This window comes from Lissotriton vulgaris, chromosome 8 (assembly GCF_964263255.1).
Source record: "Lissotriton vulgaris chromosome 8, aLisVul1.2, whole genome shotgun sequence".
In the NCBI taxonomy this organism is placed as follows: Eukaryota; Metazoa; Chordata; class Amphibia; order Caudata; family Salamandridae; genus Lissotriton; species Lissotriton vulgaris.
This window is the reverse complement of record NC_141696.1, coordinates 1,338,725,446-1,338,747,748: the sequence shown is the minus strand read 5'-3', so window position 1 is coordinate 1,338,747,748 and position 22,303 is coordinate 1,338,725,446. Positions and strand designations below refer to the sequence as shown.

Here is a 22,303-nt window from a genome sequence, read left to right as displayed (position 1 = left end):
AGCCATTATGTGTGTCTTCCAGATGGATGTTTAGATCTCCTAGGATGGTGAAATTGGCTGACTTCATCACATAAGGGGCTACACGTTCCGCGAAAGAAGAAAGCCATTGAGTTGATTTATCAGGGGGGCGGTAGATAAGTATTCCCGATAACATCAGTTGAGGCGTGACTGCCAGTTTGAATAGCGCGGCTTCACAGTCTGGGAGTAGAATAGCTTCCAGAAAACAGGAGTAGATATCCTTAAAGATAATTGCTATCCCACCTCCTTTCCCAGTGGCTCTGTCTTGCCTGACTATAACATAGCCAGGCGGCAGGGCACTGGCCACATCTGGCCCAGAACTGGTATGAAGCCAGGTTTCCGTAAGAAACAAGGCATCTGGCTGGGTGGAAGTTAATAGGTCAAATATATGATCTTTGTTTTTGGGCAGAGATCGACAATTAGTGCTCCAAAATTTGTAACTTGATAGTTACAATGTGGGCATTTGACCTGGGTGTTGCGCGAACAGTCGAGTGGTGCGCAGAGAGGAAGACTGAAGTTAAGGTGGCGTAGCTCCTCCGATGAATATGAGATTGGGCGGTGGATTGCAGGCTCGAATTGGGCAGGGTTCCTGGCCGCTGGGCGCTTCTGGGCGCGGACGGGCGCAGACGGGATGGCCTTTGGCGCGCCCGCTGCGCGGCAGGGAGGTGGCACGTACTATGCAGGATTGGGAGAGGGCAGGACTCATCCCAGCACAGGTGCGCACAATGACTTATCCCCCAATGGTGGCAAGCCCTACCTCCAACGCGTCAGATCCTAGTCGTCTGCGCGAGGAGCGGGCGGTGGGTGCGGCGGGGCAGGGTGAGTAAAGCGCTTGCTAAAAATAAGTGTTACAACAGCATAACTATCATAAAACAAGACAACAAATAAAAATGTATATTTTCCTATTTTGTGTTGCTATCCATCTGTACTCTCCATTGTATAATATTAGAAATGACAAACATAACACTGTATTTTCTGTCCCATTTTTAGTAATGAAAACATGTTTCACAATTAACACAAAGCAAACACAAGTAGATGATGGATGGAACACTGAAACTTTTGAGACACTCATCCCCAGTCACAGATCTGTGTTGAATTCATCATCCATCTATAGCTCACTTCACCACCCCAGTTCAGACACATGCAAATCAGTCTTGACCCTGTGCCTCATGGGAACAGTCCAGCCCGAACTGCCAAGCCATGTCTTCCCTGGACCAGAAACAAGCATCCTAGGACCGGTTTCACAATGAACACAAACTTATGTGGTACTGAGTCAGTATGTTGAGATACACGTAGTAACTTCATTTGAAATTTCACAAAACAAAGCAAGTACAATTTTGACTCGCACATTAGGGAACGAGAAGCACAATGTATGAAAGTAACACATAGTAAATATGCTGGTGTTAGACATTAATAACAAAGAAACTGTTAACGTATTAGCTAAAGAATTAAGTTATTGGCAAATTCTTTTTATGTCCTTTTTAGGCAGATGCACAGATTGACAAAGAACATCAAAATTTCTACGAAGCATCATTAGAATATGTATTTAAAGTTCAAGAAGTACAAGAAAAAAAGAAGTTTGAATTTGTAGAGCCTGTAAGTGATTTTCTCTTTTTTCCATGGTCTGAAATATCATGTCAAGTGTTTGTTCTCTCCACATGCCCTCTCTATGTATTAGTCTTCTGCTGCTCCCTTCACATCCTGTTTGATGGCATCGATCAAGGTTAGTTTTTTTTTTTACTGCACTCTTTAAAGGTCCCTGGAAAGTTCCATCTCTTTTTGTTGGTTTATTGGTTCTTTATCTTGCTCTTTTGTGATAAGGGGTGTTTTTGAGTGTTGAAAGTGAGCATATTTTGTGATTTTAAGTAAATATAATGTGAAAAGGATGAGCCGTTTCTACTATATATTCTGTTTTAAGATGAACTTTGTATATTGTTCGATGTCAAGTCTACCATATATAGAGTCAAAATAGAGGGAAATTATTGGCTACATTTCACATTACTTCCTTCTTTCACGACTAGTGTTGTGTTGTGTTGAAAAGAAGATAAGGTGCTGGGCAATAATTTGCCTTTGTGTATGCGTTTGCCATCTTCAGGAGTTGAAAGTACTCTTTTTTGATGGGAAGCAGAACCATGACTTTCATTCAGGAGATGTGGATACATCTTCACGTGTTAAGTCTCAGATTGGATATTTTTTGTGTGTGTTTTTGTAAGTCTTTTCTTACACTCACATAATACAGATATGAATTTTATAACATTTTATTGATAATTATTAATTTTATTGGATTTCTGGTCTTATATCGGATCACCGTTATAGTTATGTTTTATTTATTTATTGTAATGCTAATTCTTTATACAATAAAAATGTATGAAACAAAACTGTTTTTCTATCAACATCAGAAGGCAAATTACTTTCTGGATAAATGAGATCCTTTCATATCTTTTACCATTTTGATTGACTATCTGATTGAATATTGTCGGTACTAGTGGGACGCCTGTGTGACTGAATATTGTTTGTACTAGTTAGGACGCTTACAAGTATGCTTGTCGGTTCTTGGTGACTGTGGTTCCAAAAATCTATCACCTCATCATCTTCTACCGTTCTGCTGTGGTTATTGCATTCGACGTTTAGGCAATTGGCTTCTCATTTTGGATAGTTCAACTGTTTTAGTAGTGGCTTCTGTAGTTATTGGTGTTCACTCAGTATTTTGTTGAATCATTTTTTGAGGATACAGCTCCATTTTAAGTTTAATGCTATGCCCTACAAGGATTATGGATTCTTGGTATCTTGTGGGAGTTCCTTCATGTTTTGGTGGAGTTGCAAATAATGATAGCTGTGTTTATGCTAGTGTGTTATTTTAGACATGAGAGATCAGATGGATGAACTATCCCGAATTGTGGGTTTTCTTTCAGGGCTGCCATACTTGGGTCAGATATAAATACAAGGTGCCCTGCTATGTGTGTAGGGAAACTCGTGTATTTATATTTAGTGGTACATTGTGTGCTCGTTTTGTCGGTATATACTTCTGTCCAGAGTTTAAAGTCGCCTAAGATGAGCATTTTGAAAGTCAATGTTTGAGGCTGGTGTGAAGTTGAGTGGGTGGTCGACCTGTAATGTAATGCTGAGATTTTACCACCCCCATGAAAGACTTGTGTATATCTATAGGTCTGCCTTTCTCTAGCATATCCATGCCATCTGACAAATTATCTAAATTTACGTGACGTTGCTCAGTTCTTTTATGTTTAAAGTATTTTATTGAAGCAGGGTGGGGTAGGACACAAAGGGGCAGGGAACAGGTGAACCACAAGATCCGCGCACCAATGCGCATCATACAGCCAATACAACAATGCAGTTACCATTTTGCAAGAGGCTTCATCCGACTCGGGAGCATAGCTTTCGCACCTGTGGGCACGGACAGACAACGAGGGGAGGGGGGGGGGAGAAAGGGAGGGGAGGGGCGGGATGGGGGGAGGAGAGAAAATCAGGAGGGAGGGGACAAGAGAGAGAACGAATGAGAAAAAAAAAAAAAAAGGGGGGGGAAAGAAAAAAAGGGGGGGGGGGAAGGGAAGGGAAGAGAGGAAAAGAAAAAAAAGGGGGGGGGGTGAAGGGAGGAGAAGCAACCCCGCTCCAAAAACCTACCTAACCAAACTGAACCCCCAACTACCATACCCCAACCCACCCCCTGTACTGTGCCAGCATCTACAGTCTCCACTACTGTGAAGTCTCCATGAATCTCTACTATACAATACCGACCCCAATCAATCAAGCAGGCGGGTTCGGCGGCGGCGTCAGCCTCAACAACCGAAGATATCTAGGGCAGGTGATCTCTCGAAACTCGGAACATAACAGGCTGTGAAAGGGCTCCCACAATTCCTCAAAGGTATCAGTATCCCCCAGGGCTACTAAGGACATCTTCTCCATTCCAAGAACGTGCCATAATCTGTGCAGCCAACCAACTACAGAGGGAAGTGTTGTAGTGCGCCAGTGTTTGAGAATATTCTGCACCGCTGATCCCAGCGCAATTGCGATCTGTCTACCCCTCTTAGACCTAAGGGGATACATCAACCCATTCGGCAACCCCAACAGGACATAGGCCGGGAATCTAGGCAGTTCTATCCCAAAGCATTTGTCCACCTCGCTCAGGACCTCTTCCCAGTAAGGAGCCAGCAGGGGGCAATCCCATAGTATGTGTGTTAGTGTACCAGTGTTGCCACAGTTGCGCCAGCACGTCCCTGGTATCGCCCTATCCATCTCGTGCAGTTTCTCCGGAGTGCGGTACCAGTAGGTCGAGATTTTAGTAAATGTCTCTGTAAGACCCGTGTGGTAGGCCGAGTGGCGCGCGCGGTAGGAGATGTGGTCCCATTCTTTATGACTCAGCTCGCGCCCGAGCTCTCGCTCCCATCGTTCCCGACCGGGGTTGTGAATGTGAAATGAGGGGGGCTGCAGCATTTTATACAGGTCTGAGATCAGTTTGGCGTCCGACGTGCGAGTAATTAACCAACGCTCATACTCCGTGATTTCCCGGTGTGCCGCGTCGCGCACTTGGGGTTGTAATGCCCAGTGGCGCGCCTGCATGTATCGCATGCGCTCCGTTTCGGGGAGGCCATAATCCCTCCTCAAGTCCTGGAAGGAGACAACTCCCTCAGGGGAGTACAAGTGGTACAGAGTGCAGCAGCGGGCCACCCGCCAGCGCTCATAGGCACCCTGTTCCATCCCCGGGCCGAAGTCCGGGTTGCCAATGAGCGGCGTAAAGGGAGAGGGGAAGGTGGTAAGCTCGCATCTGGCAGCCACCGAGTCCCACGTCTGGAGCGGGACCCGCGTTACCAAAGACGCGTAAAGATTGGGGGGCCGATGGGCTCGCCTCAAGAATGGCACTTCCTGCAGCGTCCTACCCGCCACCGCCTGATCCTGGAACAACCAGTGTTTATCAGACTCCCACCGGCTCCATTCCACGAGATATCGGAGCTGAGCGGCCTGAAAATATTTCCGCAAGTCCGGTATCCCCAGCCCTCCGGATTCCGGTGATAGCATAGCGATGCCCCTCTTGATCCTCGGCCTGCGGCCCTGCCACACGAACCGTGCAATGGCAGTCTGAGTCTCCGCAAGCCACCCCGCAGGGGGATGGAGCGGTAACGCTCTGAAGAGGTAAAGCACCTGAGGCAGGAGGGTCATCTTCACCGCGGCCACCCTACCCAGTAGCGACAACGTGCCCTTATCCCACCGGCCCAGCTCCTCCCTGATTTTCGTGCCTAGAGCTGCGTAATTGGCCGTGACCATCTCCGGGAGGGAGGGCGCCAACAGGATCCCCAAGTACGGGATTCGGTCCTTGGACCAGCTCAGAGGGTAAAGCCTCTGCAGTTCCACTCTAGTGGCAGCAGTAAGCGAGATGTCTAGGGCGGCTGACTTACCCAGGTTCACCCTGAAGCCCGCCACGTCAGCGAATAAGTTCAGTTCCTCCACACAGGCCGGCAGCGATCTCCGCGGGTCATCCAGCGTCAGAATGACATCGTCCGCGTACAGGCTAATCGCATGACGAAACCCACCCATCTGGACGCCGATAATGTCAGGGTTCTGCCTAACCCTCTGGGCAAATGGCTCCATGTACAAGGCAAAGAGCAAAGGGGAGAGCGGGCACCCCTGTCTCGTGCCCCGCTCAATGGGGAAGGGTCGAGAGCTGCCGCCGTTCACCCGGACCACCGCAGATGGGAACCGGTAGCAATTGAAGATCAGATGACGGAACTTCTCCCCTATCCCAAATTTGCTCAGGACTTTCTCAAGGTAGGGCCAGTGCACCCTGTCAAAAGCCTTCTCCGCGTCTATGGACAGGAGCATCCTCTCTCCAGGGATCCTGGAAGCCTTCTCGAGAATGTGTGTCACCCTTTTCGTATTATCTACCGTTTGCCTACCGGGCACGAAGCCCGCTTGGTCCGAGTCAACCATGCCGGGGAGGTGCAACGCCAGGCGTGCAGCTAAGATACTGGTGAACACCTTCAAATCAGTGTTCAGCAGCGAAATGGGACGATAGGACCCGCAGGCGGTCCTGTCCTTGCCCGGCTTAGGGATCACTGAGACCGTGGCCTGGAGAAATTCGGAGGGGATGGCTCCCGGTTCTGCGAAGGAGTTAAAGAGGCGAGTCAGCAGAGGCGCCAGTTCCTGACAGAAGGTTTTGTAAAACAGCGGGATGAAGCCATCCGGTCCCGGGGCCTTGCCCAGTTTGAGCCGGGATATCGCCGTGACCACCTCCTCGATACGTATGTCACGCTCCAGATACTGAGCCTGATCCTGTGTCAGCGACGGGAGCGGGACCGAGTCCAGATAGTCCCCCTCAGCCTGGGCCGAAGGGGGCTCCCCGGAGTAGAGGTCCGCATAAAAGCCGCGGAAGACGTCCGCTATGTGTTCATCGGTCGTGACTCTGCCTCCGGCCGGGTCCAGTAGTTCCTTCACTCGGTGCTGCTGGTGCTGCACCCTGAGTTTGTTAGCCAGGAGCCGCCCACACCGATCGCCCCCTGTGTAATATTTGTGCTTCAGGCGGAGCACCGCGTACTCCGCCCGATCTGTGTCAAGGGCCGCCAGGAGCTTCCGCGCCGCCTTCAGCTGCCTCCACACCCTGGGGGCCCCTGTCCTGTGATGAACCTGCTCCAGCTCCCTCACCTGCCGGGTAAGCTCATCTCTCTTGAGTTGTCGGTCCCTATTCTCGGCAGCGGAAATCGCGATAAATTCGCCTCTGAGCTCGGCCTTTTGGGCTGCCCACTGTGTCGCGCGGGAAGTATCCCCATTATCGTTCACGGTCTGAAAAGCCATAATGGCCGCCCTGATCTGATCCACCACCGACCGCCTATGCAAAAGCGTGTCTCGGAGCCTCCAGACCCCCCTCGGCCGAGCCACCGGCGGAAGAGCGAAAACGCCCTCCACCGGAGCGTGGTCAGAAAGAGAGAGAACCCCCATGTCCGCATTCGAAGCCAAAAGAAGCAGTGGGCCCGACACTAGGAGATGGTCTAAGCGCGCATAAGATCTATGGGCGTGTGAGAAGTAAGAGTATGCGCGGGTGGTGGGGTGGAGGCGGCGCCACACGTCATGCAGGTCCAGCTCCTCAAGTCGAGTTCGAATCGAGCCCGAAAGCTCACCCAACTGGTGGCGCCGCTGCACAGACCTATCCAGCGCCGCGTCGAAAACCAGGTTCAAATCACCCCCCAACACTATGTGCCTATCAGAGGTGGATGCAACGTCGTCCAAGGCCCTGTGTAAGAATTGGTCCTGATGATCATTCGGGCAATAAACGGAGCCTACAGTCAGTGCTAAGCCCCCCACCTTAATCCTATATACTAGAAGTCTCCCTTTCTGTTCTGCTACCTTGCTCATGACCTCACCCCTGAACCCTCTAGAAAACAAAATGGCCACCCCTGCCGTCTTGGAAGTGCTAGAGGAGAAGAGCTGTGTGGGGAACTTGGGGGTACGCATCCGCGAGCAATCCTTAGCCAGCAAATGGGTCTCCTGCAACAGGCAGATATCCGCTTGTGAGTTTTCCAACAGGGATAACACTGCCCGCCGCTTAACCGGATTATTCAGCCCTTTCACATTGAGAGTAAGCACCTTAAGAGCCATCAAAGAGGGAGGTCAAGGAGCACATATCAAGAAGCAAAGCCCCGCCAGCAAACACAGAAGGCACCCTTCGAGGCCTCAAAACAGAGCAACATTGAATCAACCACTGGCACAGTACAGTCCCCGAACCCCAACACCCCACAACCAAAAACCCCCCCCTGCCCCTACACCACCAAATCCACACCACCCCCCGCTACTGGCCCCCCCTCTAGGTCCCAAAATCAAAACATCTGCCCGCCCGCCCCAACCCCTTTCCCCGCTTCTCAAACTTTTCAAAAAAGACATTGTCCCAGTCCGGCCCGAAACGGGCAAGGCCGTGGTAAGTCAACCTAGTGGACGTCCAGCCACCACCTCCAGCACTCGCCCTTCCTCCCAGCCCACCCCCCGGATCCCCGCACCTGCAATAAGAATGAGCTAAAGTAGACTCCCCCCGGAGTGAGTTCAGGCCGTCAAGGCCACTTCGCCATTCGCCGCCACTCTGGAGGCCTCCTGGATGGCAGCCGCCATTTCTGCCCGGATTGCAGGCGAGCCCGGGCGCTCCGCCGGAGGAGAGGCCCCCCCCCCAGCTTGTTGCCATCCATTACGAGTGCTGCGCCTCCGCCGTGGGGCCGGGGTATCTGTGTCCGATGCAGTGAGGCCCAACACCGCGCAGACATCTTGAAGGGACCGAAGCTGATGCAAGACACCGTTCCACCTGAAGATCAGACGGAAAGGGTGCCCCCAGGAGTACTGTGTCTCATGCTCTCGAAGGAAGTCCGTGGCGATCTTGAAGGATTTCCTCTTCTGTAGCGTGACTGTGGATAAGTCCTGAAACAGGGTCACAGGGTGGTCCCGGAATCGGAAAGGTTGCTGCCCTCGTGCCTCTCGGAGGATCCGCTCCTTCAAGGGAAAGTTCGGGAGGAAGGCCAAAATGTCCGGAGCGGGCGCCGTGGCTCTGCGGGGGCGACCCACCCGATGTGCCCGGTCAATGCGAATCCGAAAGTCCTCCGACTCTCCCAGGATCGCACGGAAGAGGGCCACCAGATATGCAGTCACGTCTTCACCCTCCTCACCAGACGGCACACCGCGGACCCGTATGTTGTTCCGCCTGGACCGATTTTCAAGGTCCTCGGCGTGGGCCTGTAGCTCAATCTGTTGCTCCCGTAGCCGCAAGACCTCCTGCTGCAGATGGGTGATCTCCTCATCTCTGGAGTGACCCGCCTCCTCCACCGTGTTCACACAGTCCCCCAGGGAGTCCATCTCTCTCCTCACTTCGCGGACCTCCCCGGCCACCTCACGCTTGAGTGTTTGGAAGTCCTCCCGAAGGGAGCTAAACAGGGACTCGAGAAATGACCTCGTCACCGGGGGCTCTCCACCGTCTGCCCCCCTGGTTGGTGCCGGGGAGGTCGCGGCAGGCTGGGCACCTCCGCTGCGTAGGGCGCCCCGTCCCAGCATTTCCGGCAAGGTCCGGTCGCCCCGTCGCTGCCCCCTGGCATTCGACATTGTAGATTAATAACGGACACTGAGGCTCACTGAACAGCAAAGAAAGCAGCTATATGCCAGCCGGGAGCAGCCCACACAAAGAGCACCAGGAGGGCCGAGCTGCCCGGCCGAACTTCACAAAATGGCCGCTCAGTAGTGTCGAGGGGACAACGCCCAAGATGGAGACCCTCTCTCCTTCTCCGATCTGAGATCCAGAAATCCGGCCAGTGGGCTAAGTCACAAGGCAACGTTCGCCGGGGTCCACTGCTTCAGGGAAAGATCTTCCCCGGGAGACTCGGTCCACAGTCCCGCACAGATAACTAGCCGAGGCGATCTCCTCCAGCGGGCCTCGTCAAGCCACGGGCTTGCGTAGTGAGGTGATGCCAACTCCGCCTCCGCTCTGCACCTCCGCTCCGTTCCGCTCCGTACAGCCGCTGTCGGACAACTCCGAGCCGCTCGCGGAGCCGTCGCCGACTCCCACTCCAACAGCTCATGCACCGCTGCGGGCTTCACACCTCGGAGGCCGGTCGCATCGTCGCGCTCCGAGGGTTGGGAGACTCGCGGTTTCCAGCTCTCACTCGGGCCGTTCAGCGGGCTCCGACCTGGGCTTCACCGGCCAAAATCTCATCCCCGACGGCGCAAACCAGGCTCAGCAGGCTCTCTACACCTCCACCGTAAGCACCAGGTTCAGTTGCCGCTTGATCCGGGGGGGAATCAGCGGTTCCAAGCGGTGCAGGAATTCAGGGGTCCGGGAGCTCTCGGCAAGTGCGACCGCTCAGCCCGCCATCTTGGCCACGCCCCCTGCTCAGTTCTTTTTAGATGTCTCAATGACTGCTCGTTTGTCCCATAATGATGTACTTTACATTTCCCAACAATATGTTACTGATGTAATGTTTCAGTGCTGTGTCTTCTACACAAGAAAGTGTTAGAAATCCTTTGGTAAAATGACTGCAATAAGTGGCAGCTCGGTTTTCTTGAATTTCACATTATAACTATCATGGAACGACTTTTTCAATTTTTTTTTCCAGAATATTTTTCATTTTAAGTTAGGAAAAAGAGCCTGGATGTATTGTTTCGTCTGTACTAAAGCACCCTCTATCAGCCTCCTTAGTTTACCATCATCAATAAGAAAAATCCTCATTTCAAGTGATGTGCAACGTTTAAAATCAGCAACTTGTTTTGCACATGCACTATCTACCCAGTACAACCTGGTGGAAATTGCACAGGCAATATTGTGCAGTTGCTGAAATACTATGCTAGAAATACTCGCAGCCATGTTTGCACGTTATTCCTCATTAAGAACCAGAAAAGGAGTTCAGGCACAAAATGTTACTCAAATACATGTGCAAACGGTATAAGAACCTACGTATTGCTCCCTATTAGGTGGACGGAAAACAAAATATCCCCTAAGATTACTATGCGTGTGATGCTGATACCAAAGCATTATTTTAACTGCCACTATGATTATATGAAAAAAAGATGTAAAATATGGTGTGACGACCAAAGACGTAGGGGGAAATACATGGTTTCAGGCATCAGTGCTTAGTCTGTAAAAGAATCAGTGCTGGAGCCCAAAGCTCTGTTTAGAAGCCCGCGTCCGGTGCTGAAAAGTCACCCCACATACCCTAAGGGTGGTAGTCGGTAAAACTCTTGTAAGTTCCTGCTTTCTCCATTTGCAACGGTTCTTCCATCCCTCTCTTCCTCCTTCTTTCATCCTTAAGTTATTTTCTCTCATGCTCTCGAAATGTCCAATCAGCAAAGTGCTGGTAATCAAAATTAGGTGTTGGTGATTCCGACCTGCTCAAATTTTATTGGCCCGGGTCCGTCCGGGTCTCAGACCCAGTAGTACTGATAAACAGGCACTGAATTGGGACCTATAGTCATGTCTTTAACACTAACGGCAAAAACATTGATCGATTTCTGAACAACTTAATGTAAAAAATATTAAGGCAATCCTAGTCAGAGATATAGTTCCTGTTTATATTTCACGTTTTACTTAATCTTGATTTCCCTAAATGTGCTAACTATTTCCAGGATGTTGTGTTTCAGATTTTTTTCCATGTAGCATATTACTCTTGTATAGTGCATATTTTGAACTGAGTCGCCTCCAGTGGCTGCCTTACACATACGGCGCAATTTCCTTCATTGCACCGGGTGCACGTTTAAAAAGGTGCGCCTGGCGCAATGAAGGAAATTGTGGCACATTATGGGGAATGCACATCCCCCCAGAGCACCCGTGAACTCGTGCTGCCCTATGGACAGCGCATTCAGGTGAAATACGGAGCGGCTGCTTTACAGCTGCTCCGTGTTTTCACAGTGCAGGCGGACTATGGACTAGGACTAGGACTAGGGAATATGACTGCACCCGCCTGCAAGTGGATGTCTGGGGAGTCCATTGGCTCCCTTTCCCTAGAGTGACCAGACGTCCCGATTTTCCCTGGACGGTCCCGGTTTTTGGAGCAGTGTCCCGACACTTTGCTTCAAATTAAAGAAATGTCCCGGGTTTTGCGCAGTGCCCGGGATAAATGGATGTCCTGGTTTTAAATAGTGTCTCAGTGCGCCTGCTGTACTTCTAAAGTCAATGTGAGCAGTCAGTGTGAGCCCGGCCCAGCAAGAAGGTGCAGCCGCCAGGAGGCGTCACAATGGGGAGTGGAAAGCCAGCCAGTCGAGCAGCCCAGTGCGTTAATGCACGGACCGTGGGGATCTGCATCAAACCTGAAGGCCACCTGTTCACAGGCCAACAGGATGGGGTTACTTCTGGGACCGAGCAAATGCAACAGGTTTCTATTGGGCGCTCCACTTTTGCCCTCACTGTGATAAATAATCTTACTGCTACAGCAGTGCCTTCAAAGAGACCCGTTATAGTACTTTCACAGTCTCATCATTCCAGAACTGAAGCCTTTTTTACTTACCTGCTGACGCTGCCACAGACCGGACCTTTCCTTCCTGGCTGTAGGGGCACAGGAGACACGCCGCCACCGCCGAGAGTCATTCTTTGCACAGTCTGCACGCGTCGCCGCTCCGGGACTTCAATTCCCGGCAGCCTACGCGGCGGCGCGCTTCTCAGTGACGCGAGGGCGCCAGGAGGCGCACAAAAGCGGCGCTGACACCGGCGGAGCTGGGGGAGCCTTTTTTACTTACCTGCTGACGCTGCCACAGACCGGACCTTTCCTTCCTGGCTGTAGGGGCACAGGAGACACGCCGCCACCGCCGAGAGTCATTCTTTGCACAGTCTGCACGCGTCGCCGCTCCGGGACTTCAATTCCCGGCAGCCTACGCGGCGGCGCGCTTCTCAGTGACGCGAGGGCGCCAGGAGGCGCACAAAAGCGGCGCTGACACCGGCGGAGCTGGGGGAGCCTTTTTTACTTACCTGCTGACGCTGCCACAGACCGGACCTTTCCTTCCTGGCTGTAGGGGCACAGGAGACACGCCGCCACCGCCGAGAGTCATTCTTTGCACAGTCTGCACGCGTCGCCGCTCCGGGACTTCAATTCCCGGCAGCCTACGCGGCGGCGCGCTTCTCAGTGACGCGAGGGCGCCAGGACGAAGCCCGGACAAAGGGCGGGCCATCTGAGGTCGTCCGAGGTTGGCCAAGGTTGGGTTGGGCCTGGTCTCTTGGCTCGCTGCCCTGGAGTTGCTGTTGCTGAGCTGCGAATACTGTCGACCAGCTTGTTACGTAAGTTATATTGACTCTGGTTGCTCATACAGTTCATAATGCCCCCTAAAAAGTTAACCACGTCTACTAACACTATGGAAAATTATCTGGTGCAGGTAGTAGAAAAAATCAACCTTGATAGAAGAGCCTCTTTGGGAATCGACTTATCTGCTCAATCTCCATTTATTGATATCGAGGCTGATGACCCTTTTGGCCTTTTAGTAAATAACAGCACTATTAGTGCCACTCCTGATTTGTTCCCAGATACTATTACTATACAGCCAAGTGGTACTGTTGCTGGAGTTGAAGATCTTAGTGCCAACGAGGTACTGGCTGATTTTACTATTAGCCAGGATCAATCTATTTCTCCTCCAGCACCAGTTCTGGGTAAACGGGAATGCCTTAGGTCAGCCAAAAATAGAGTAGCAAACCCCCCGAGGAAATACTCTGAGGAGGAGGAGCATGATCTGTCTAGTGAAGCCTATATTACACTTTCGAACGCGCAATTTAATAAACTGATTACCTTAATGGACTCAAAAATCAAAGGTGCAATGAAGCCCTTAGTTAGCAAAATAGACAAGCTAACTTCTGAGGTCAACCGTTTGGAAGGTCTACTACAAAAATCAATAGACGAGACTGGAAAACCACCAGAAAGTGTCCTTGCAAAGATAGAGGAATCTGTTAATAAGTCTGTAATTGCAGCCGTTGGTGGTCTCAACCCTGTCACTGCTCCAGTAACGAACACCCTAACGGCAATGAATAATACTCTCCCAGGTGTTTCTCATACTGCCTCGATCCCTGCTCCTGCTGCTGAAGACCCGCCTATTGAAAACGGGACCTTTGAACTTGTGGTTGAAGCTTCCCCACTGGTACTTGTCCTTGCCAATGTTCCAGCTCTGGCTCAAGGTGAGAGGGAAACAGCATCCTCTCTACGAAACAAATCTTTATCATGGTTAACCACCAATATGGTAATTACTCCTTGGGGAAAGCAGCAACTTTCTGAAGAACTTGTCAAAGCACGAAGGGTTCAGTGGATAGGGGATAGAGTAAAAAAGTTTAAAGGGGAGTGTGTTGTTCTCCACTTCTCTGACCCCGGGGTTTTGCCCAACATCCTACCAAACATCTTACCACCGCAAAGACGAACAACTTCAATTGTTCCTTTGACTTTGGACTTCTTTTACCCAAGAAAGGGAAGCGGACCAAATTCAAGTATTCTAAGAACTAAATGGAACATTGTGTCTAAGAGGGGGAGGAAGGATGTTGCCTCAGTTGACTGGGGTCTGGGGCTAGAAAATCGATTTTCCTCATTATCCAATTTAAGTGACTGTGATTGACAACCACCTATTTCTAATGCTGTGTCTGCACCTGCTCATGCCATAAGTCTATCAGGTTTAGCTCATGACCCTATAACAACTAGCCCGTTGGGGCCTTTGATTGCTGACTTAGCTGGGGCACCGAATACTACGAATGTAGACCGGGGTACAGGAGGTATGGTGTCAAACATGTATTCTACAACCAATGGTATTCCTATGACACCAACTTCAGGGAATATCCTGTCTTGGAATGTAGCAGGCATATCTTCTAAAATGGAAAGTGCAGAATGGTTTGAATTCATAAATAGGTACGACCTCTGTATTTTCCAAGAAACTTGGGCGTGTGAGCCTACTTTTGCTTTGGGGTATTTAAACTTTTATGTTCCGGCCACCAAGGGTCCCAAAGGGCGGCCTATGGGGGGCCTTACAATATGGATTAGGCAGTCCCTAAAGATTGCTGTAAAAAGTGTAGAACTTGACCAAAAAGATATTCAGCTTATACGATTGTCCAGTGATCTATCCCTCTCCATGGATGTATATAATATCTATGCCAGAGGTGGTAGTAAAGGTAGATCCGAGGTACTTATGAGCCTTTCTAATATTCTTGACATTGAATCTGCAGGGACAAACATCTTAATTGCAGGTGATTTGAATCGGACATTTGAACCTTTAATAACTGGTGATTCTTCCCTGGGATCAGAGGAAGACAAACTTTGGGACATTCCCACACTTGAGTCCCCCCCGATAACCAGATGGACAGCTGACATCTTAGGTCTAAATGCCATGTGCTTGGAGCACAGGTTACGCGCCCTGAACGGCCGAACCCAATCAGACCGTGTACCCGCCATGACATTTAATAATGGTCGAAGCAAAAGTCGTATTGACTACGTTATTTGTAGTACATCGCTATGGCCATCCCTTATTGATATGGTAGTCACTGCCAGAATAGAAAGTGACCATGACCCGTTATGCGTCTTACATAACTGGTGGACATCTAATGTAAACCCCCCAACTAATTGTCATTTACTTGTGCCACCAACGATCACGCAATCCAATAATATGCGTAGGCTAAGATGGTCTGGTGTCAAGACGGACCAGCAGGCCCTGGAAAAGATAGGTGCAGCTGCAGACAAGGCCATTCGGGCTCTGGAAAATATCACTGATTTAGTAAATGGACAAGGTGAGGTTAGAAATGTTCATACGTCTCTTTTTGACGAAGTTAAAAAAATTTTCTTAAAGCCCGCACGAAACATCAAGGCTTGTCCATTTAAAACAGCAAAGTGGTATAACCAAGATTGCAGGAAAGCAAGATCGAAACTAGGAGCTGCAATTAAAAATAACATTCTGACTGAGACTCGGTCTGCTAGAAAGCACTATAAAAATTGTATCGCCAGGGCAAAAAAAGACTGGGACGAAGATCATTGGCAGAGACTGAGATGTGCTAGTGAAAGTAAAAATTCTAGACAATTCTGGCACATCGTCAAATGGGGACATGATAGACCTCCAGAGCCTCCTAATAATAATGTCCCTCACGATGCCTGGGTTACATTTTTTAAAGAGCAGTATTCTTCCAGGGGTCAGCCTGCAAGTAATGTTAATCCCACTTATCTGTTCGCAGACGAAGATGTTTTTATGTTAAGCGAAATCCTGTCTGCTTTGAAATCCGTCCATAGGGGCAGAGCCCCGGGTAATGATGGTGTTCCGGCGGATGTCTTCTTAGATGACATCGACCGGTGGAGTAAGTACATCTGCCTTTTGTTAAACCTCATAGCCAGAGGCGCTGAAATTCCGGTTTCTTGGAAGGGTGCCGTCATTATACCAGTATATAAAAAGGGGGACCGGGCGCAACCCTGTAACTATCGCCCTATCAGCCTAATAGATACGGTCCAAAAGGTGGTAGGACGTGTTATCATCAACAATCTGCTTGATTGGGCTGAGGAGCAGAACATTTTATCCCCTTTTCAGGCGGGCTTTCGCAAAGCAACAAGTACTGTAGACCAGGTTTTTCGCTTCCAACTTATACAATGGCGGACAGTGGTACTGGGTGGAAGCAGCCTGTATGCAGCTTTTGTTGACTTGCGGGCTGCATTCGACCTGGTGCCAAGGGCAAAATTGTGGGAGGTGCTGGCTGCCCTAGGGGTCCCGATGATTATCCTAACTTTGATTATGAGACTCCATGAGGGTACTTATGCAAAGATTCAATGGGGGGGCTATGGCAATGACACTATTGACTTCCCTGTCGAGCGGGGGGTACGGCAGGGCTGTTCAATGGCTCCAACACTGTTTACTCTTTTTATAAATGGAATTGTTCCCCTTATGCAAGCTGAGCCTCTAGACGCTCCCTCTCTTGCTGGTGCAAAAGTTCCAATTTTAATGTTCGCAGACGACACCCTAATTTTATCAAAATCCCCAAGTGGTCTGCAAAAGGCATTGACAATCTTTGATAAATTTTGTTGTGATCATGGCCTGGAGGTAAATGCAGCGAAGACAAAGCTCATGGTCTTTAATCCCAGTAGGAAATTCAAACCCAAAATTACCTTGAGTGGGCGCTGCCTTGAAGTCGTGAACTCCTTTACTTATTTGGGGATACATATCTCAAATAATAACAGATGGAACCACCACTTAGACTTAGCTATATTAAGGCAAAGACAGCTTGCTGGTACCATCATTAAGGAGCACGCGAAATCCTTAACTAAGCCAATTAAACCGCCACTGATCATTTATGAGGCTAAAGCAATAGGGTCTGCACTATATGGGGCAGAACTGTGGGGGCAAGAAAATCTCCAGGAGTTACAGAGGTCAGAGAATACTTTCCTCCGTAAACTAACTGGTACCCCACAGAGTACTCCCCTTCTGCCACTCAGATATGAACTTGGTAGAAAGGAAATTTCTGCAATGTGTAAACTTCGACCAATATTATATTGGCGCAGAATCTGGACCACCCCTGAACTGTCACAATATGCAGAAGGATTTGCTGATGTAATCAAGGCAGATCGATTTCATGAAATTAAATGGTTTAGATCTCTGAGAACTGCATTAAGTGAATTAGGGTTGAGTGAACTGTGGTCGGATCCAACCGGGTCCTCCTTTCCACCTAAGTTGCTTATAAAAAATCTCTACTGGGAACATGTTGCAAATAAGAGCCTTCTTAGTAATAGTAATGGGTCTATGACGACTGCCTTCCTCGAAGCTAAGCTGTTTCCAATGTTTGAGATGTACTGGGATATTATATCTAAATCCCTGGATAGGAAACTGTTTTTCCAACTGAGGGCTGGCTCTCTACCTCTTGGGAATTTAACATCCAAATGGAGAAATAGAGGCCCAGCAACTTGTTTAGCATGTGGGGAAGGGAAAGAGACTCTGGGGCATTTCTTGTTTGTCTGTCAAGCATATTCTGTTCCGAGACGAGTCTGGTTGGCTCCCATGTGCAGGAATTTGGGTACTAAAAGTTCTATGGTAGCCTTACGTATCATTAAAACTACCCCTTTAAATTGGATTGTCATAGCAACTGCAAAGTATTTGGGGTGGGCGTGGGTAATTAGGCAGAGATTGCTAGTAGAGTGACTACTCTCTGCCTAGTTGTTCAGGGACTGCTAGTTTATCTATTCCCTGTTCCCATGCCTGGTGTCTTTCTGACGAAATCTTATTCAAATTAATTTTTAATCGTGTATGTTTTTATAATATGAACTTTGCACCTTGATGTTTAAAACTTGATGAAATCCGCTTTTAAAAAAAAAGGGAAAAAACTTCCTTTTTAATGTGTCTGTGCTTAAAGTCATGCTGACTCTGTAATTTAATTGTATTTTATTATATGTTTGTTTGTCGCTTTTATGAGTAATTACTCGAATAAAGCACTTTTGACTTGACTTGACTTGAAGAATTTTCAATGTTATGTACAACAAAGCCAAATGTGTTACTTATTTAGCTTATGCAGCTAACAACAATTGACAAAGTTAATAGTCCTGGGTTGTATGTGTATAGTTACTCGTTGTATTATTTATCTGGATACAATGACAGAAGCAGCACATTTTTCTGGCGGGATGCTATGCAGGCACAGATTTTTTTAGTTTATGTGTTTTAAGCCACATACTTAATTACATCGGCTACACCCCTTGAGAGACTCTCCCCATCCTGTTATTTCATCACACTTAAAGCCCTGGGTACTTCGGTCAGTCCTACTTCTATGTCTATGACCTGTCCCGGTTTTTTGTTTTGAGAATCTGGTCACCCTACTTCCCCTTACCCCCGCCAGAGGGCTGCCATCAGGGGGCGCACTTATAGTGCAACACCTTGTAGGTGGCGCCCTGTCAGTGCGTCTCCTGAGGGCTTCTTTGCCTCTGCGCCTGCGTCTGTAATACTGCGCGGGATTCTGTCATTTGCATGAGGCACGCCCTCATACAAATGAGGGAACACCCCCTGCAGATAGCGCTTTCGTTTCATGTGCACCAGCGCTATGTGTAATACAGAAGGGGCTACACAAGTGTCTGCGATCCTTCTGTAAAATCAAAGTGCCCCGGGGGCACGCAAAGCAGGCACAGATGCTGGTTCGGATGTATGACGTTAGAACGCATACATTGACAACGCGTACCTTTACAACGCGTTCATAACAACGAAAGTTGTTACCACGCATTGCGCTGGGGGGCGCAAAATTGATTAATTTAATTTACTATTCCAACACCAGTCCCCATGGATAGTAGGGAAGGTGTTAGGATAGTAAATTAAATCATTTACTATCCTTGAGCGCCCCCCAGTGCAATGCGTGATAACAACTTTCGTTGTTACGCCCGCGTTGTAAAGGTATTCCGTGGTAATGCTTGCGTTCTAAACGCTGCATACCGCTGGTTCGGCTCCCAGGGCACTTTCTGTAATACGGCCCCACTTGTTTTTTAAAGGGCCAGGATTCATAGCACTGGAGTTGATCCTAAAGGCAATGCCAGTTTCTCAAAGTGCCTGCCAGTTTCTTACAATGCCTCTTAGTGGGTCAAAAAGGTGTACCAAATTCTTGGTCATCCAATCATTGGCCTCCCTCTGTAGAATGCACATAGCAATGGTCATGTATTGCAGTGGTAATTGTGATCCTTTACAAATGTGTGTGTGTGAAGGAGGTATACAGTTGTCGACATATTGACAAGGTGTAGTAAAAGAAAAAGCTTTGCTTACAGGTTAGTAGAAACAACAAAACTGTACTTTACCTGTGTAAGCCACGCCCTTAATTACATAGGGCACACCTCTTTTAGAGACACCCACCAACCCCAATTTTTTCATCTCACTTAAAGGCCTGGTCCCATTCATAAGTTGTTTTTAGATTAATGGGCAACTGAGGAAAGAGTTAATGTACAAGAGCCGACAAGGTAACCTCACTCTGTGTATGAGGCCCTATGACCATGTTCGATATAACTGGTGACATGGCCGAACTCAAAGCAAGCCTAAATAGCTACACTCGCTTCAGTCAACCCTGCATTTCCGGCTGTTCTTTGGCCCATCTGTTCAGCCCTCCCACAGTTTTTCCCACCCACCAGAGTGGCCCGCTTTAAAGCTTCTACAGGCTAGTCCAGTTTTGTCACATGTACATTGTTCAGCCCTATTGTTTGTTTCACACCACAAGGAATATGTAGAAACTCGCATTAGATGTAGTTTGAATGATATATCATGCTGTGTGTCTAGAATGTTATTTCCTAGTAAATGCTTCAAACCAAACAGCAAAAGTAGGCAAGAAACCCATTCTTACTAGGCACATGTCTACGGGAAATGACGCTCTCTGATGTCATAGTTCTGGTTTGCCCAGATTTAGGCTTGGAATCAGCTGAGCTTCTGTGCTACGTTTTTCTGACCGGATGTTTTTCGTAGTTGCAGCGTTGCTCTTTCCAAGCTTTAAAGCTACAACCCGTGCTGGAGTGGGAGTTAGAAGAAAAGATATGAAGTGCTTTAATGCCTGTCCGGTATTTTACTGAGTGGGCAGTCTGGCTCCATCTCAAGATACGTCTGTCATCATACAAAGCAGTTAAAAAAATCTGGAGTACATTTGTATTTTTGCAGCACAGTTATTCAAATGAATTAAACATATATTACAGGGCAGCACTGACAGTAAACTCATGAACTATCCCAGTACTTCACGGTCCTGTACTGTACGCATGACCAATGTATGTCTGTAGCAGCGATTTCTGTATTATTACGAAAATGGTTTGCTTCTCCTCGGTGCTGAACTCTGGATACCCCAAACTATCCAGCCATGGAAGCAGTGCACTGCCCACCACCCCACTAGAGACTTTACGTCGCTGCTTCGGGCTCCGCTGAGACATTCTCACTCACGTCTTGGCTCTGCCCTGTGGTTTGGATGCCTCACCCATTTCTATTGGCTATCTGAGAGTATCCTTATGCCTCCACTCCAGTGCTTGCATTGAACTACATGAGGACTACTTAACCACTGTAGTCCTAGTCCTAGGTCTGCTCCTGCTACTCCCCTCCCATATATCTAGCTCTAGGATACATGCATCTTCAGGTTAAATCCAAAGCTATTGGCTTTGCCAATGCTTGGAGTTTATTTGTTTGCAAAATCACATAAAGTAGAGCAAATTATAATTATATAACCATTTTTATCACTTGCGCCACATCATGAATTGCCTATATCCACTTGAATAAAAATGTTTTTGGTACCTCACTTGGAAAGGCAAGCGGTCTCTAAATGTGGGGGCTTGTTGCCGGGCCCCCAGGGTAATGGCGAGGTGGGGGGTGCACATGGGGGGTACCTGTGACAAATGCGAGATGCGCCCGCCAGTGTGGCGGGCGCATCTTAATGCCACTGGTGAGACCACCGCAACAATGGTGGGCAGTACCGTTTCCTGGTACAGTGGTGGGCGGTAATGGGCCCCTAAGTGATGAAATAAAGAAATATTGAAAACAGGTTCAGAAGGCTCTTTCCGAGCAGCCTGTGTATGAATGGAAAGTAAGGAAACCCTCTGCTGCGGAGCACCAGAAAGCTCTTTTTAACCCTCCACAGTGTGGGTCAATGGCTGACATCCGTACTGAGGAAGGTGTGCGGGTTTCAGCCATTGGTCGACTCTGGCATTTAAGAGATTAATTGCACTGAGTTATCAACCTCAGAATGATGAAGGCCTAGAAAAACCTTGCTAAGCATTGCATCAGAAACTCTACGGATGGGAGGTAAGATCACCTGGACATGTTAAGGGATTTAATGTCAGCACAGTGGAATTTTGGGTTAGAGCCACAGCAGGAGCTACAGAGGCTTTCCTATTGAGACCTGATGAGATAATTCGACTCTGTATGGGTATTATTAGTGGACCACTTAGTCCCTGTATTCCAGTGCAAGCCTCAATAGATTTCCATTAACCTGATCAAAGGCGACGTTGAGTTAAGAGCTGTCAAATACAGGGGAACATTTTTGAAATAGACATACTTTAAATAAATATTGTATAGGCTCCTAGCTTGATGTATTGATCCTATGTCTTTCCTGAAACATGCCACATATCTGGGAGAATAGTTTCTGAAATGACTAGTCTTGTAGCAGGATTCATCCATAAATCTTGCCAGTCCCATGCAGTAATGATAGGGGTCGATAGTAGGGTTAGTTTGAGGGCCTTTCTTTTAAATTGGGGAAAATCGTAGCAGAGTGATATGAGCTAGGGGTAATGCTAGCCTTCAATACAGTGTTACAAAGTTTAGTAAGAACGGGGGACTATTTATTTGGTTGGGCTTTGAATAGAGCAGTTGGGACAAGGTCCGGGCCAGGAGCTTTACTTCTTTATGTCTTACAATAGCAAGTTCCACCTCTGATGTACTAATGTCTAAATTGCTATCTTTTGAGATTGAAAATGGGTCATGGCTGGGCTTATAGAGAGTAAAATAGGCAGCATATAATTGCCGTAAGTGCCAAACCCACACCTCAGCTCTGATATATAGGTCCTGTCTATTTTGTTTTGCGTGTTACAATATCCCCAGTGTATAAGCTCCCAAAATCTCTTGGAGTTTTATTCAGCATCAGGGTGCTTTAAGTTGTCCTAGATACTGTGCTGCATTGCAAGATTTTTTATAACAATATTTTTTTTTATAGTTCTGTTTAGCTTTAAAAAAGCATTTGCATTGGCTATTTAGTAGCGCTTCTGCTAGATTTCATGATCGGCAACTTTCTAGCCCAGCAACCTGTATCCAACCACTTGAAACTTTGACTGTTGCCACCACCATATTTGAAGGGTTTGGAGTGCTCAGGAAGAGCAATGCCTTGTACAAAATGTGCTCATGC

At 48.4% G+C, this 22,303-nt stretch overlaps 1 protein-coding gene across 2 annotated transcripts in view; it reads left to right on the top strand.

The window, feature by feature from the left end:
* The window catches only part of ARHGAP42 (Rho GTPase activating protein 42), a 664,758-nt gene that overhangs the window by 428,859 nt on the left and 213,596 nt on the right, over window positions 1-22,303 (top strand). For both annotated transcript variants that reach the window (XM_086935288.1, XM_086935287.1), the window contains exon 6: window positions 1,504-1,614. In XM_086935288.1, the coding sequence (XP_086791414.1) occupies window positions 1,504-1,614 (111 nt within the window). The remainder of the gene's footprint in view (window positions 1-1,503; window positions 1,615-22,303) is intronic.